The sequence below is a fragment of the Nothoprocta perdicaria genome, unplaced genomic scaffold, assembly GCF_003342845.1.
Source record: "Nothoprocta perdicaria isolate Ctin4 unplaced genomic scaffold, notPer1 scaffold_99, whole genome shotgun sequence".
In the NCBI taxonomy this organism is placed as follows: Eukaryota; Metazoa; Chordata; class Aves; order Tinamiformes; family Tinamidae; genus Nothoprocta; species Nothoprocta perdicaria.
Genome location: NW_020456298.1, coordinates 1,311,194 through 1,324,239, shown reverse-complemented (window position 1 = coordinate 1,324,239; position 13,046 = coordinate 1,311,194). Strand labels below are relative to the sequence as shown.

At 42.0% G+C, this 13,046-nt stretch overlaps 1 protein-coding gene across 1 annotated transcript in view; it reads right to left on the bottom strand.

Annotated features, from left to right (window-relative positions):
* Nucleotides 1–3,928: 3,928 nt before the first annotated feature.
* Nucleotides 3,929–13,046, bottom strand: part of NUP133 (nucleoporin 133) — a 28,816-nt gene continuing 19,698 nt past the window's right edge. Inside the window, exons 21-25 of the mRNA XM_026053369.1 lie at nt 12,926–13,044; nt 11,386–11,466; nt 6,708–6,772; nt 5,146–5,234; nt 3,929–4,164 (exon numbers count right to left, since the gene is read on the bottom strand). Coding sequence (XP_025909154.1) covers nt 4,028–4,164; nt 5,146–5,234; nt 6,708–6,772; nt 11,386–11,466; nt 12,926–13,044 — 491 coding nt within the window. The 3' untranslated portion in view covers nt 3,929–4,027. The remainder of the gene's footprint in view (nt 4,165–5,145; nt 5,235–6,707; nt 6,773–11,385; nt 11,467–12,925; nt 13,045–13,046) is intronic.

Here is a 13,046-nt window from a genome sequence, read left to right as displayed (position 1 = left end):
CGCGGCGGGCGGGCGGCGGCGGCCGCCCCCAGGAATGCGGCCCCGGCCGTCTCCATATTTGGGAGCGGGGCCCGGCCGCGGCCCCCGGCCCGGCGCTGCCCAAACAAGGCGCTCCTGGACGCGGCCCAGGTGAGACGGCCCGGGCCGTATAAGGCGCGTCTGCGGCGCCCCCCGCGCCCGCCGGGCCCGGGGCCGCCCGCCAGCCCGTCCGAAATATCCCCCGGGGCCGCTAAGGGCAAAGCAGGTGAGGCGGGGGCGGCCGTGGGGCAGAGCCGTRGGGCAGAGCCGCGGGGCAGAGCCGCGCGCTGGCCGCCCCGACGGCACCGGGCCCAGGGGCAGCCGCGGGGACCGGGAAGCGGCAAAATCCCTGCAAATCCCGCCTTTTCCTCGACGTGCGGGTGAAGGGTAGCGCCAGGAGGGGGAAGGGGGYGCGGGGCAGGCGAGGCTCAGGTCCAGAGGTTGGTCTGTGGCTCGTGCCCCACACACGCACCTTCGTGCYGGGCATGGATGGCACCTGGCCTGAGGTTTAGCCCACGGGAAAGCCACGGCTTTGCACCCTGAGTTCATCACATACATCTGTACATCTGTTCTATATGGTCTAGACACGGGCAATAAGGGTCGAGGGGCGCGCGGTCCGGCAGGGAGCCGTCCCTGGCTGCTGCAGGTGCCGTGGTGATGGGGAGGAAGGACTCGCCTCCTCACTGCGGGAAGCTGAACGGAGATCCCGTGCGGGAGACCCGGGGATTTTGTACAGAAATCCAGGCTTGGAGGATCCAGGTGAGGAGGTCGCACAGGCAGGTTTGCAACCCCACCAGCCCGCCGGCCTTGGAGACTGTGTCTGGCCAAGCAGGAACCAGCTYGAGATCCGGCGGCACTAAGGCCGGAGAGCAGGAAGAAGAAATATGAAAGCAGAAACATTTGTGCTGCAAGGGATGCCCCGAAAGCAAGTGCACTTCAGTATAACTGCGTTTCCTTCACTGCAAGGCACAGCAGAACAGCCACCAGAGAAGGAGGCAGCTCCTCTTCTCGTCCTTAATTTCTATATCCCCTAGTTTGGCAGCATCCCCCTTCACCCTATTTCCTTCTGCTATAGATCTCCATTGCCTGTATTAGAGCACACTGGGGAAAAAACATGCTGTTTTCTCATACTATTCTTCAACTTCTTGTTTTGTTCTGCAAGTCTTTCATTAACAGTTGGCAGTGCAGAAATTGAAAGCCTGAAAACACCTAAAGGAATCACAGCCTTCAAATCCCTGCCCAGGACTGCTTCCAGGGCTCAGCCGGGAGTCTCAAATGCAGCCAGTGGTGTTGCTCAGGTGTTGCATTTGAAATCAGGTTATGTTTGTAACAGCAATCCTGCTTCAAACATTAACCTCACTGAGAAACATCCTTAACGATCCTCCTGGCACAAGAATGGATCTGCTCTGTCCCTTCAGTTCCTGTAAATGTACTGTAACTGTAAATGCAGTTTACAGCAAAATGCCGATACCCCTGAAAACTTCCTACAGTTCTGCATAAAAGATCACTTTCTACTCTGATATCAGCTCTAATATTGAACTAAACTCACTAAAGCTGTTTGATTTTGGTCTTAAGTCACAAAGCAAGTAACAGCAGTTTCCAAAAGAGAACGGGGTACAGAATCTTCTCTGAAATTTCTCACAATTCAAAATGCATAAATGTTCCTGCTGCACTAATGCAATTGAGTATAGACATGTAGACATTTTGCATTAATGAGAAAATAAATATTTGCAGAACATACATCTCCTTATGCAAAAGGAGCTATCTATGTCCTTAACGTGTTTTAACTGAGAAGTGTGTTCTCTCTTTCTTTTCTTTCTTTCTCTGTCTTTCTCTCTCTCTCTTTCTCCTCCACAAACAACAGTAATCTACTCTGTTTTTTACATTTGGAATAGAACTTAGAACCACTACATAATCTTTGATAATCCTGAGTATGCAAACGAAGGCGTCTTCCCTGTGCAGTAACCTGAGAAGACAGTTCTGCAAAAGAAGAGCTCGTTATGTAAGGAGATAGTGTGGGGAGAAGAGGAATTGCCCCAAATCTCAACCTTTTTGTGCTTCATAACAGAGTWACAAACCGATCTAATATTTCTAGCACAAGAACATTTAACTTCAGTTTAGGCACGGAAGTTATTTTAATGAGGTTTTATTTAAGTAAACTCATTGCCTGCAGCCTTCTGTTTTGGCAATAGTCAGATGAAAGGCACTGTACAAATGCCAAGTAGCTCCTAACCCAGCAGCCGAGTCAGAGAGCAGCAGCAGTGGAAACAACAGGGAAAATCTCCCGCTCCGGGAGCCCGCGCGAGTCTCTCCCGGGCAGGAGCTGCCGCGCACCCTGCAGCAGGGCCACGAGAAGCACTGGCTTCTGCAGGGATTTCCGAGGCTGCTTCTGTCCGTGCTGGCCACGCGGGCGGCAGCCCCAGGGGTTTTGCTGGGCACGCTCGGCTCCAGAGCCTCCTCTCCCAGTGAAACGGCCAGCAGAAGTTCAGAAGCAAAACGCGTTCCAAGGGGCGCCGATCATTTGCTAAATTATTGCTTTCTCCAGAAATGTTGTGTATCGATCAACTGGAAAAATAAATCAAAATTTGAAAAGTTGTATTCTAGTGCTTAAAATGATTTATTTGTTCAGAGCCACAGCTAGGAGCTGTGCTTTGCTGAGCCCTGCAAGACTGCGGAGCAGCAGGATCTGCTCCTTAGAAGAGGGCTGCTAGTGCATTTCTTTCCCATATTAGTTAGAACCTCTCTAGATAAATCCATTCTTCCAAACATGTTCAGACTCTCAGCCCAGCTTACTGTATTAGTACAGGGAGGAGGGGAAGAAGCGGAAGGGAGCTGTGCTTTTAAAACTAGAAACTGGATTCTCTTCAACCAATTTAACTTCTGACCTTCTCAGCTGTTGGATCAAGTTGTTGCAGCCGGCGTGCAGCCAGACAAGTAAAGCATAAGGGCATGCAAGTGGCTCCGCAGCCGCGCTCTGCCTGCGGGCCGCTCGCGGAGCGAAGGGCTCAGCCTGTCACGCTGAAGTAACTGACCCCATTTCAGATTAAAATCTACTGGCTGTCAGGGTAATGAAAATYGAAAAGTTACATGGAGCTCTTTTTGCCACCAAGCGGGAGATAAGGGCTGTAGACAGGGGAAGCAGCATCATCATCTAGCAGGGAGCGAGGCAGGGAGCAAGGGAGAACGTGCTGGACTCCCGCTCTGACACCTGCTTCCTGGGAGCCGCTGGAAGCAGCAGCCACGAGGGACTGCCCGGGGAGCTCTAAACCCCCAGGGATGTAGATTGACCCTAAAAATCTGGGTATCGTTTATATGAGAGTTACAGGTGGAACAAACAGTTAGAAAGCAGTGGAAAAGGTACGTGCACTTAAGCTTATCCGTGTGAGCTGGAAGAACAGTGGATGTGCTGGAGCGCAGAACCCTCAGTGCAGAGCTGGGCTTTCCCACCTTGTCCCACCTTTCCTACCGTGTTACCCACGAGCTGAGCAGCTAGCAACAACCAGCCTTAGTGCACTGGTACTCTTTAAAGCAAAGCTGGGCTTACCTAGTTTCCATGTCAAAAGATACTTTAATTTAAAGGTGTGATAGCTGGGCAAAGCATACAAAGCATTTCCATGCTCAGGATGATTTGTGCAGTATTTATTTCCCAGAGAAGCCAAACGGTCACGCCGGGTGTGTGGTTTCAGGCACATTCTGTGCAATTACAGCAAAAGTTTCCACCCTCTGCAGTGGGTCCCATGTTTCACCCTTTGTATTTAGACATYTTCAGCCCTTCCTTATGCCAAATGAAGATATAAAATGAAATACAGAAAATGAGAAAACTTTATTTTTCTTTCGCCTGAGATCAAAACAGTACTATCCTCACCCCATGACCCAGGGAAACCTTTATAAATCATCAAGACCAGGCATATTACTGTATAGGAAGTTTATTACAAACTCTTAACAAAATAAGAACAAAAAAAAAAGTAAAAAAAAATTAGGAAAAAAATATTTTAAAAAGTGATACTCATCACGCTTGTCCCTGAACATAGAGCTCATAGTTTGCTTTTAACACAAATTTGAAGTAAGGATTAGATTTCAAGGTGCCAAGTTCTTCTGCTTGCAGCAAGTCCTTCACTTCTGGCAAATATTCGCTTAACTGAACTCCTACAATACAAAATTTTTCATTAAAGAACTGATAAAGTACTAGAAAGGATCTCCATTGCTAATGCAAACACCTGGTTTATGCAAAAAGAAAACTTACCCTGCAAAATTAGGTGTCAAAATTCAAGATTCAAACAGTTCCTACTCAGATAGTCCTTCTCATAATGATTTTATAAACATTGTGAGTTCTATTATTAAGCTTAAGAAATCCTTAGGTTTAGAAGAAGGATTAAAGAAATTCAAGGATTTCTTTAAACTAAAATCAAAGTCTTCAAATACTCTAAAACAGGTTGCGACACTTCAATCTCAGCAGTGGAAATCTTGCAAAACAATAGAAAACAATTGCCTTGAAAATACATACAAAACTAGGTCTGTTTTAAAGAACATTTATAGCATGGAACCTCTCAGCTCTGGATTAAAAAAACCCATACAATAAAATTGAATTTCTTTGGGTCTAATCTATTTTTTTTGCTCAGAATCTCTAACTTTTATAGCTGTAACTTACATGGGTCTGTTTTAATTTAATGGAGATACGGAGGTTTTGTTTTGGCTTTTTGCCTTTTTTTTTTTTTTTTCCCCCGGAGGGGGAGCAGCATAGAACATTTGAGCTAATCAGATTAAACTCTTCCAAGTGATGGGCCATTACATACTAATTTTTTATTTTACAGATTACGTGCATTTAATTCCAGAAGACACTTTGTCACAACACACTTCTAAAAGGCTGATTGCTGCCCTGTAGATCAAATACTTTGAGGATACTGGAATTATAATTAAGGAATCTGCTAGTGTCTCATCTCTTTATCACCTCATAGAGATGAGATTATTTCCCTTACGCTTGTAATTATTTACTGGATTGCATGTGGAAGTCATTATTATTCTCATAATTCATTTTTCTTCCATCTCTTCTTGGGTCCAACTGTTCAGTTTAAGCAGTTTTAGAAGTAAACTAATCAAGAAATTCACTTAAATATAAGTACACTTTACCTTCTTTCAAGAGCTTTTGTAATATTTTCACAAATATGCTGTCTTTAGATGCTTCAATTGGATCATCTTTTCCTTCTGAATTGGACCACCTGCAAGTCACAAAGAATAAATTCTTAAAACAGTAGGAGCAAATGAAATAAAATGCAGTACTAAAACAATACATAGGAAAATTGATAAATTATCCAAGACAATTAATACATGTCCATACAGACAGGGTTATATTCTTGCCTACAGCTCAAAGCAACATTTTTTTTCTATCTTGTGTGTGTTATTCTTTATTTCAAAGGTAAAGCTGCAATAAAATCGCACTATTACAATGGAACCTAGTTAAGAAGCATTTCCTTATCTTCCTATATTCTAAACTGTAAAAGCAAATATCACTTATTTCTCTGATAAAAGCAGAAGCGTTACCTGTTAAAATAATTATCTAGTCTCAACAATGATTTCCATCGCCTCACAGTCATTAAAGATTTATCTTTAGGCATAAAGCAGAAGAAGTAATTTGCCAACATGTTTTAAAAGTGAGACATGGAAGGGAAAAGACGACTGAAAAATGTAATTTGCAATCCTGTAACAGGACCAACACACATAAATAACTTCCGAGTCTCATTTGTTTTAAACGTGAAGGTGAAGTTTTGTGAATGTGAAGTCTCATTTGCGGTAAGAAACTCCCAAATGGATTTTTGTAAGCGAAAGGTAATTCCAAAGGGGAGTTCTTTGCCTTTGCAGAGCTTGCTGTGGAATAGCTCAGTAGCAGCCCAGCTGTCCCCGCTCTGAGTGGCTCTGCCCTCTCCGTTGCTCGTGCCCCTGCAGCACCAGGGTCAGGCCCCTCTCCTGGTGCTTGGCCCGTGGGACACGTTTGGGGCAGGTCTGTGCCCGGCTCCCAGCAGCCACGCTGACTAAGCTGAATCGTTTTCAAGGGGGGAAAGAGCAGCAGCACTGCTTAGCACTGCKTGCCAAAAAGATTCATCGGAGAGATTGGATTCAGCCTGTACTTAGTGTTGAAAATGATCTGAAAGGCGGCTCTTTTAAACAGCACATAAAAAAAAAAGCGATCTCTTACAACTGGGAAGAGAGCTGTAACTCAGAAGAGAGGTATGAAGTTGTCAAACTGGTTCAGTGGCCAAAATAAGTGAAACACAAGCCTGCAGGAGTGATTTTGGCACGTGCTGCTCTTCAAAACTCTCCGTCTTGAGACATATTTGAACCATTACAGTGTTMAATGTAGGGTACTGCTTCCAAGAGAAAAGCCATTTGAAGTAATTTATTGTACCTTATCAAAAGGTACAGTAAGAATGAAAGCCATGTGGCTACATTTCTGTTTCTTACATCTTGAAAAAGCACAGTAAGTTGCCACTGAGAAAAATGAACAAAGTCTTTTTGTTGTGGTGCCAAATCACAAAGAAAAGGACACATCTCGACCAGGTTCTTCTTACTTATCTTTTACTAGGAAATCCAGGTTTTTCAGTGAGCTGGACAACAATACACAAATGGGGGATTTTGAAACACACAAYAATATTATAAAAAAAACTCCTAATAATGTGTACCTATAACAGACTTACCCATCTCTTTGGAGCGCCTTGCAGAGAATTTTTAGTTTAAGATCGTTTACATCTACTTCCTCGTCCTTCAATTAATGTAAGAAGAGAAAGGTAATTTTAATTTTTTTTTTTAAGAGATAATCACCTCATCATACTCAGATTACACTGATGAACCAGATTCTTTAATTATTGAACCTTGTTAAATTGCAAGTTAATAGTATTGTGTATATCGTACTTATATTAAAACACATTTTTCTAATTCATCTGCTAAATATCTGTACTAGTGATTAAAGCAGCTTCCAAACATTAAGAAATCTCAATTTTGAGAGTTTCTATTACTTAAAATGGGGCAGTTCTTGCCACCTTGTTTTTCAGATCAAAAGCTTGGGTTAGATTTGGAATTATTCCATTACATTTCTACTGCTGCCATCCCATCATTTTGCTTGTTTTGCAGAAGAAYGGAGAGCGCAAAGAAGAAAAGGTCAAACTTGTTATTTGTCAAATCCTGTTGAAAGACACTAGATTATACCAGGCATTCAGGGGCAGCAAGTTTTTCACAGCTTCTGAATTGTTTTTTGCCCTATTACTTACTTGGCTTTCTGAAAAGCCATGACTCTCCGGGTTTCAATATTGTTTGCCTAGATTACAATAATTCTAAGACATAGTTCTTTAAATTGTGAACCCACTCTGACATCTTTATAGGGAAGAAAAAGTGCTATAACAGTGTAAAACAATCTTTACGTGCATACATTTCCAATAATGGTTCAGTTTGTGCCTTAGTTCCAAGTTGTTCTTCATTACAATTTGATTTCTGCACTAAAGCTATTTGATGGTTACTGTGACCATTAACTCTGTTCTACACATCAACACTCAGTAAGGGTAGATGACTCCTTTCTGTCTTGCTTGTTACACAATCATATACAAATGCGGAGAAGTTATTAAAAAGAGCAATTATTGCATGTTTCATACACACCATAAACAAGCAGACTTAAAATAATGACCAGAGATAGGGCTTAATATGAGATTACAACCATAACATTTAATTTTTAAAAAGTTATGCTTTACCATAAGCTGTTTTAGGGCTGTTAAGACAATTATTAATAACATTGTATCTAATTAGGCAGATAAATTAAATATGTAGTACTGAACTTATCTTAACTATTTCCATCCTTCTGACTTAAAAGTAAATATATGTAGTAGAGAGAGGCTGAACAATCTAGGATAATTAATGCAGCCATTACCTTTTTGGTTTTAGCAGGAAAGCCTCTGAAATCCCCACGTAGCTCAACATTCAACAGCCCAACTCCCAAGAGAAGTTTTGATTTTATCTATGTGCAGATATACACAGCAGGGTAGATCTTAAACTGGAACTGAAACCATGTTGCATGCAGATGGTCGATGCTTGCTATAAGCTTGGCTTAGAGAAGTTCAGCTTGTCACTGGGACTAAATCAATGTGCCAGAGGCAACCATTACAGCACATTCACGGAAGGATTTGTTGACATTTAAGGCAGTTTCCCTGATCTCTTAACAGTCTATATAAGGATGAATCATACTGTAGTTCAGGCGTTCAAGCTTTGCTAAACCTCAGACACGACCGAGATTTGTGATGTCAGGTAAATTATTACTGGCTTTACCATGCCCATATGCTGTAACACACACGAGCAATCACAAAGTGCCATAAACGCCCTCCAAGCCTCGGAAGCAGCAAACAGTTTACATCTAGCCTCCTCCTTGTTGTAGTATGCTGCTGATCAGCACACACTGCAGCAAATGTATAGAATATGTTACAAACAAGTAAATGAACCACAAAATTTGTTAGCAGACAAGTCAGTAGGAAGAGATACCGTGGATGAGAAAAACCCAAGAGCACTGTTAATACCAGGCTGAATATGTAATAAAGGAATCCTTGAAACCCCCAGAAACACAAAGTTTGTGTACAGTGTTCGGAAGAGCCAACACAATAACARCCTGTGATAAGTCTCATAGAAAGCAACTGATCTGGAGAGGTAYCATAAAAGATGGATCGGCCCAGAAAGGAGGTGCAGCCTCCATGCTTGATGGTTTTCATGATGGAGCAGGATAAAGCCCTGAGCAACCTGCTCGGACTGACCCCACTCCTGCCCCTGCCTGCAGTGCAGAATAGGACAAGACACCTCATGACCTACATTATGACTTTGTAACTACAATATAGAAGAAAATCCACAAGTTGGTTTTCAAACATGTCCAAACTGATGCCCAATACCTGAAATATAAGTTAATCTAYCAGCTACTTTGATAGAGGATGACAGTCCCAGAAGGACTTCAAACTCCCTGGGACTGAGCAAGGAAAAATAAAACAAAGATTTGAAATATAGTATGAACAGCCCCCTAAGAGATGAAATAATGACTAGTAACCTTCTCACAAATCTGAAGCTGCAAAAAGATGATACTATATAGAAAGGTGACAAGGTTTTTTTGCTAGAAAAAAGCAAGAGAAGATAAAAAACAGCTTAGATATTCTCYAMGAAYTGAGACAAAAGCTTAAAGTTTCAARGTAACCATTTAAAATTGTGATGTGGTTTGTTGAGATCTTCCCAAGTCAGGAAGCTGGAAGTTACTTTCATCTTCATCTGCACAGCTAACCCATGAGAAAGCAAAACTTGCACAGTCTCAGTCTTGGCGAGAGCAAGGAAGTGCTTACTTAATTTAAGGCCTTGTCAGCCTGATGACACATGAGGTCAAGGAAACTCAGGCAGAAGGAAAGGACTGAACTCAACCCTACAGCTGCAGGTCCGAATTTAACKGATGAATCCATCGGACTCTTCAGCCACTGAAGACCAGACCATTCATTTCCACATGAAGACGTGGCTCAGGCTTTCAGCATCCCCACCTAGGATAGCTGAAGACTGACTAGCTCAATTTGGAGGGAAGAAAAAGTTTCAAGCACATGAACAAATCCAAGTTTGTCAGAGAGGGCACTGCAGGCAAGTTTTACTTCAACATGTGCTAAACCGCGAGTGAATTCAAAGTTCTTCTCGYGGCACAGCCAAGCTAACTGGCAAGCATCACATATAATGCCCATGTAAGGATGTGCATTTTACAAGTATAACAGTAAATATTTATTCAAAAATACATATTGTCCTAGAATGGGAAGCTCCTTCACTGCACAGAAACCAGCTTAGTGTCAGGGTCCCTTTTAAGGTATACTGCTAGAAAGACCCTACCTATTCTTCTCAGTGTCCTGAAGTTTCACAGCTACTTTAAATACCTCCCTTAAGAGGTAAGAGAAACCACAAACTCTAGACTGCAGAATTTTGGAAGCAAGAGGATGGCTCTTACCTTAGCACTATGTTTTTCTTGGGGAAAAGCAAGAAAACGTGAAGAGCAGCTTAGACATTCTTGTGTTCCTAACTCTAATCGTAACTGTTAAAGGATTAAACTCTCCATACAGTAGAGCTGAACTTGCCTTCCCAGAAACACCAGTCTGATGCACCATCCCTAATTTGTGCTGAATGGTTTTACTCAAGTTATTAGAGACTCAAAAAAACTGACCAAGAAAGTRAGATTTCAAAATCGTTTTTCAAAGTGACGTTGATTTTCTTCAGATGTAAGAAAAAAATAGTTATTTGGGCATTCATGCAATAGSGAGGCAAAATTTTAGTGGAAAACTCAGTTAATTTCAATTAATAATTAGACAATTAACATACTAACTACTAATACTTGCTCCTTCCTCAATATACAAAGTACACATATAGAGCTCAACACAAAACATAAGTAAACATATTCACGCATAAAAAAGTAAATATTAGTTAGTAATAACAAACATTATTCTTAAGAGAGTTAGAGAAAAAGAATGTAAATAAAAAGCATGGTTCAAAACCAAAACAATCTAAATATTYATAATCATCAAACCAAAATTATTGAAGGCCAACAAAATGGCAAAATAGTCCTAAAAAGCACTAGAGAGGATCTTAGCTAGAGCCCTTCCACCCAGGACAGCAACAGTTGAGATGATCAGAAAAGAKCTCTCATTTTCAAATAGCAAAGAATACTTTAAAATTCCTCCATAAGACAGGTCTGAAGTTATTCTCTGACAAAGTGCAGCTTTTTAGCAAAGCCTGCTGTTAATCCTGGTTTGGTGCTTCTCAATTTATTTGTGCTCCGTAGAAAGTTATTCTCGACAAGACACTAGATCATACAGTGAAATATAATGACAACTTCAAGTTTAAGATGGCAAACCTGTGATTCAGTCCTATTTGCACGTTAAGAAACAGGGGACTCTTCATCCARCATTATCTAAGGACACTCAGAGAAACTGCCAATAATGGAGATGTGAGAACTGAACTACYGAGAACAAATGCTCTTAATTCTGTTTGGAAAATGCCTGCAGAGAAGCAAGGCTCCATCAAAAAGAAACTAGCCTATCAATGAGATCTGAAGATAAGGAGTGTCATTTTTCTTAAGTGTTCTAAACCACATTTGGCATTAAATCCTCAGCGGCTTAAAACAAAATAAAAAAAAACCCCACACATTAAGGGTTATTTTTACTTACCATACACTAATATGATCTTAACTAACTACAGATGCACAGTCCTAGTTTAAATAGCCTAAAAAAAATGGCTGGACTAGAAACCTTTTCTTGTTTTCCTCTCTTTCCTCTCCTTTGCCCCCCAACCTGCATCAACCCGCCTCCTCCCCAAAAAAAGCCCCTTTCCTACCTCATCGATATATTCCAGGAGATCAAGCGCCTTCTTGAAGTCATACTCGTTGGCCCTTCTGTTCTCGTCACATATGTACATCTACAGCATGAAAGATTAAAGCACAGAATTATTTTTAGCCTACAAACTAATGTAACTGATACTGTGGGCAACTCGCTGTGGGAAGACCACCATGTATTTTCCACTTACATGACCTTCTCATGAAAATATGTCTTGATTCAACTGCGAGTATTTTTATAGCAAGGAATATACTTAAGGTTTTAGAGCAGCATTCCACCTACATGACAATGGTCTGTGGACAAATGATATTGGATATAAGGCTGCTAGGTTTCAAATTTAAATGCCATTTAAGGCTGTAACATTCCTGGACTATTGTAGCCAGAGCTCAGTTCCACAAATAAAATGAGCTCTCAGAATTATTTCAGCAATTAAGCTCAGAGCAATAAATAAGCACATGTACTGTCTTTCAACTTTTAAAAACAGACAAGCTAACTATCATTTTTTTTTGGTTATTTCCCCCCCCCCCATAAAATAAATTGTAAATTAACCAAACTTTAACCAAAATTAATACTCATGCATTTTTTACTTACACTTTCCAAGTGCCATTCTCTCATTATAAATAGTAACAACAGTGATTTGACAACAGGTATAATTCAGAAGGAAAACTGGCACGGTGCCAGCTGCTGTCTTAAGTGACACCTCCTCCCCTTCCTTATTCCCACAGAGAGCCTCACTTAAAGATACAGGCCGTGACTTCAGAATCTGTCAATCCCGAGGAGGATTTAACAAGTGTGCGAGCAGCTTCTGCTTTATAGAGGATTAAAAGAAGTAATGAGTTGCAAATCTGAAACCTTTAACAGGATCTGGTTTGTTTTACAACATACTGCTGCCACTCATCTCTCTAGCATTTTGTGTGCATGCTGGACRGTAAAAATATGCTGCCTGCTGGGCAGAAATAATCAGGCTACTGGTTCCTGGCTACAGCCAGAGATGGAAGTGGAAGGTAATTGAGCTCTAATATTGACCACAGAGTTTTGAGGGGTTTTGTTGCTGCTGTTTTTAAGAAGTAAAATGATATCATCTGGATGCTCTGTGCAGCAGATGACCAAAAGCATTTTCCTGCAACTCCACTGCAGCATCCTTCTCCAGTAAAGTGCAATTCTCCGTTACTGCTGCCTTCCAAACTCTGCCCTGCTTAGGATAGCACAGAAGACAAGAATTCCTTTGTATCCAAAGCTAGCTTAAACAGTAATTCAGCCTCTGAATTCAGCCTTCTGATCCTTCTGGCTTCTAAACCACAGCGATGCCCTTAAACACCTCAATAGGGAAGAGAAATTCTGAACTGAAAACAGCATTTCTGAAGTTTGCTGCTGGTAGAAGCCAAGAAGAGACAAGCATTAAATTCATAACTTGGATCTTTAGGCACTTAGCAAGTCAGATAACAGGAAGAGCTGTGACGATCTCCCTGATGCTCTCGCGCCGACGCGCTCGGGAAYGTCGCCGAGCTGCCCCGTGCAACGGAGGGGCGCGTGGCACTCACGTCGATGAGCTGCGGGGCGGACAGCACGGGCATGTCGTTGAGGTTCAGCTGCTTCTCCACCAGCAGCTGCTCAGGAAGGGTCTCCTGATGCAGCAGAAAACGCTCCTGTTCCGATATTTCT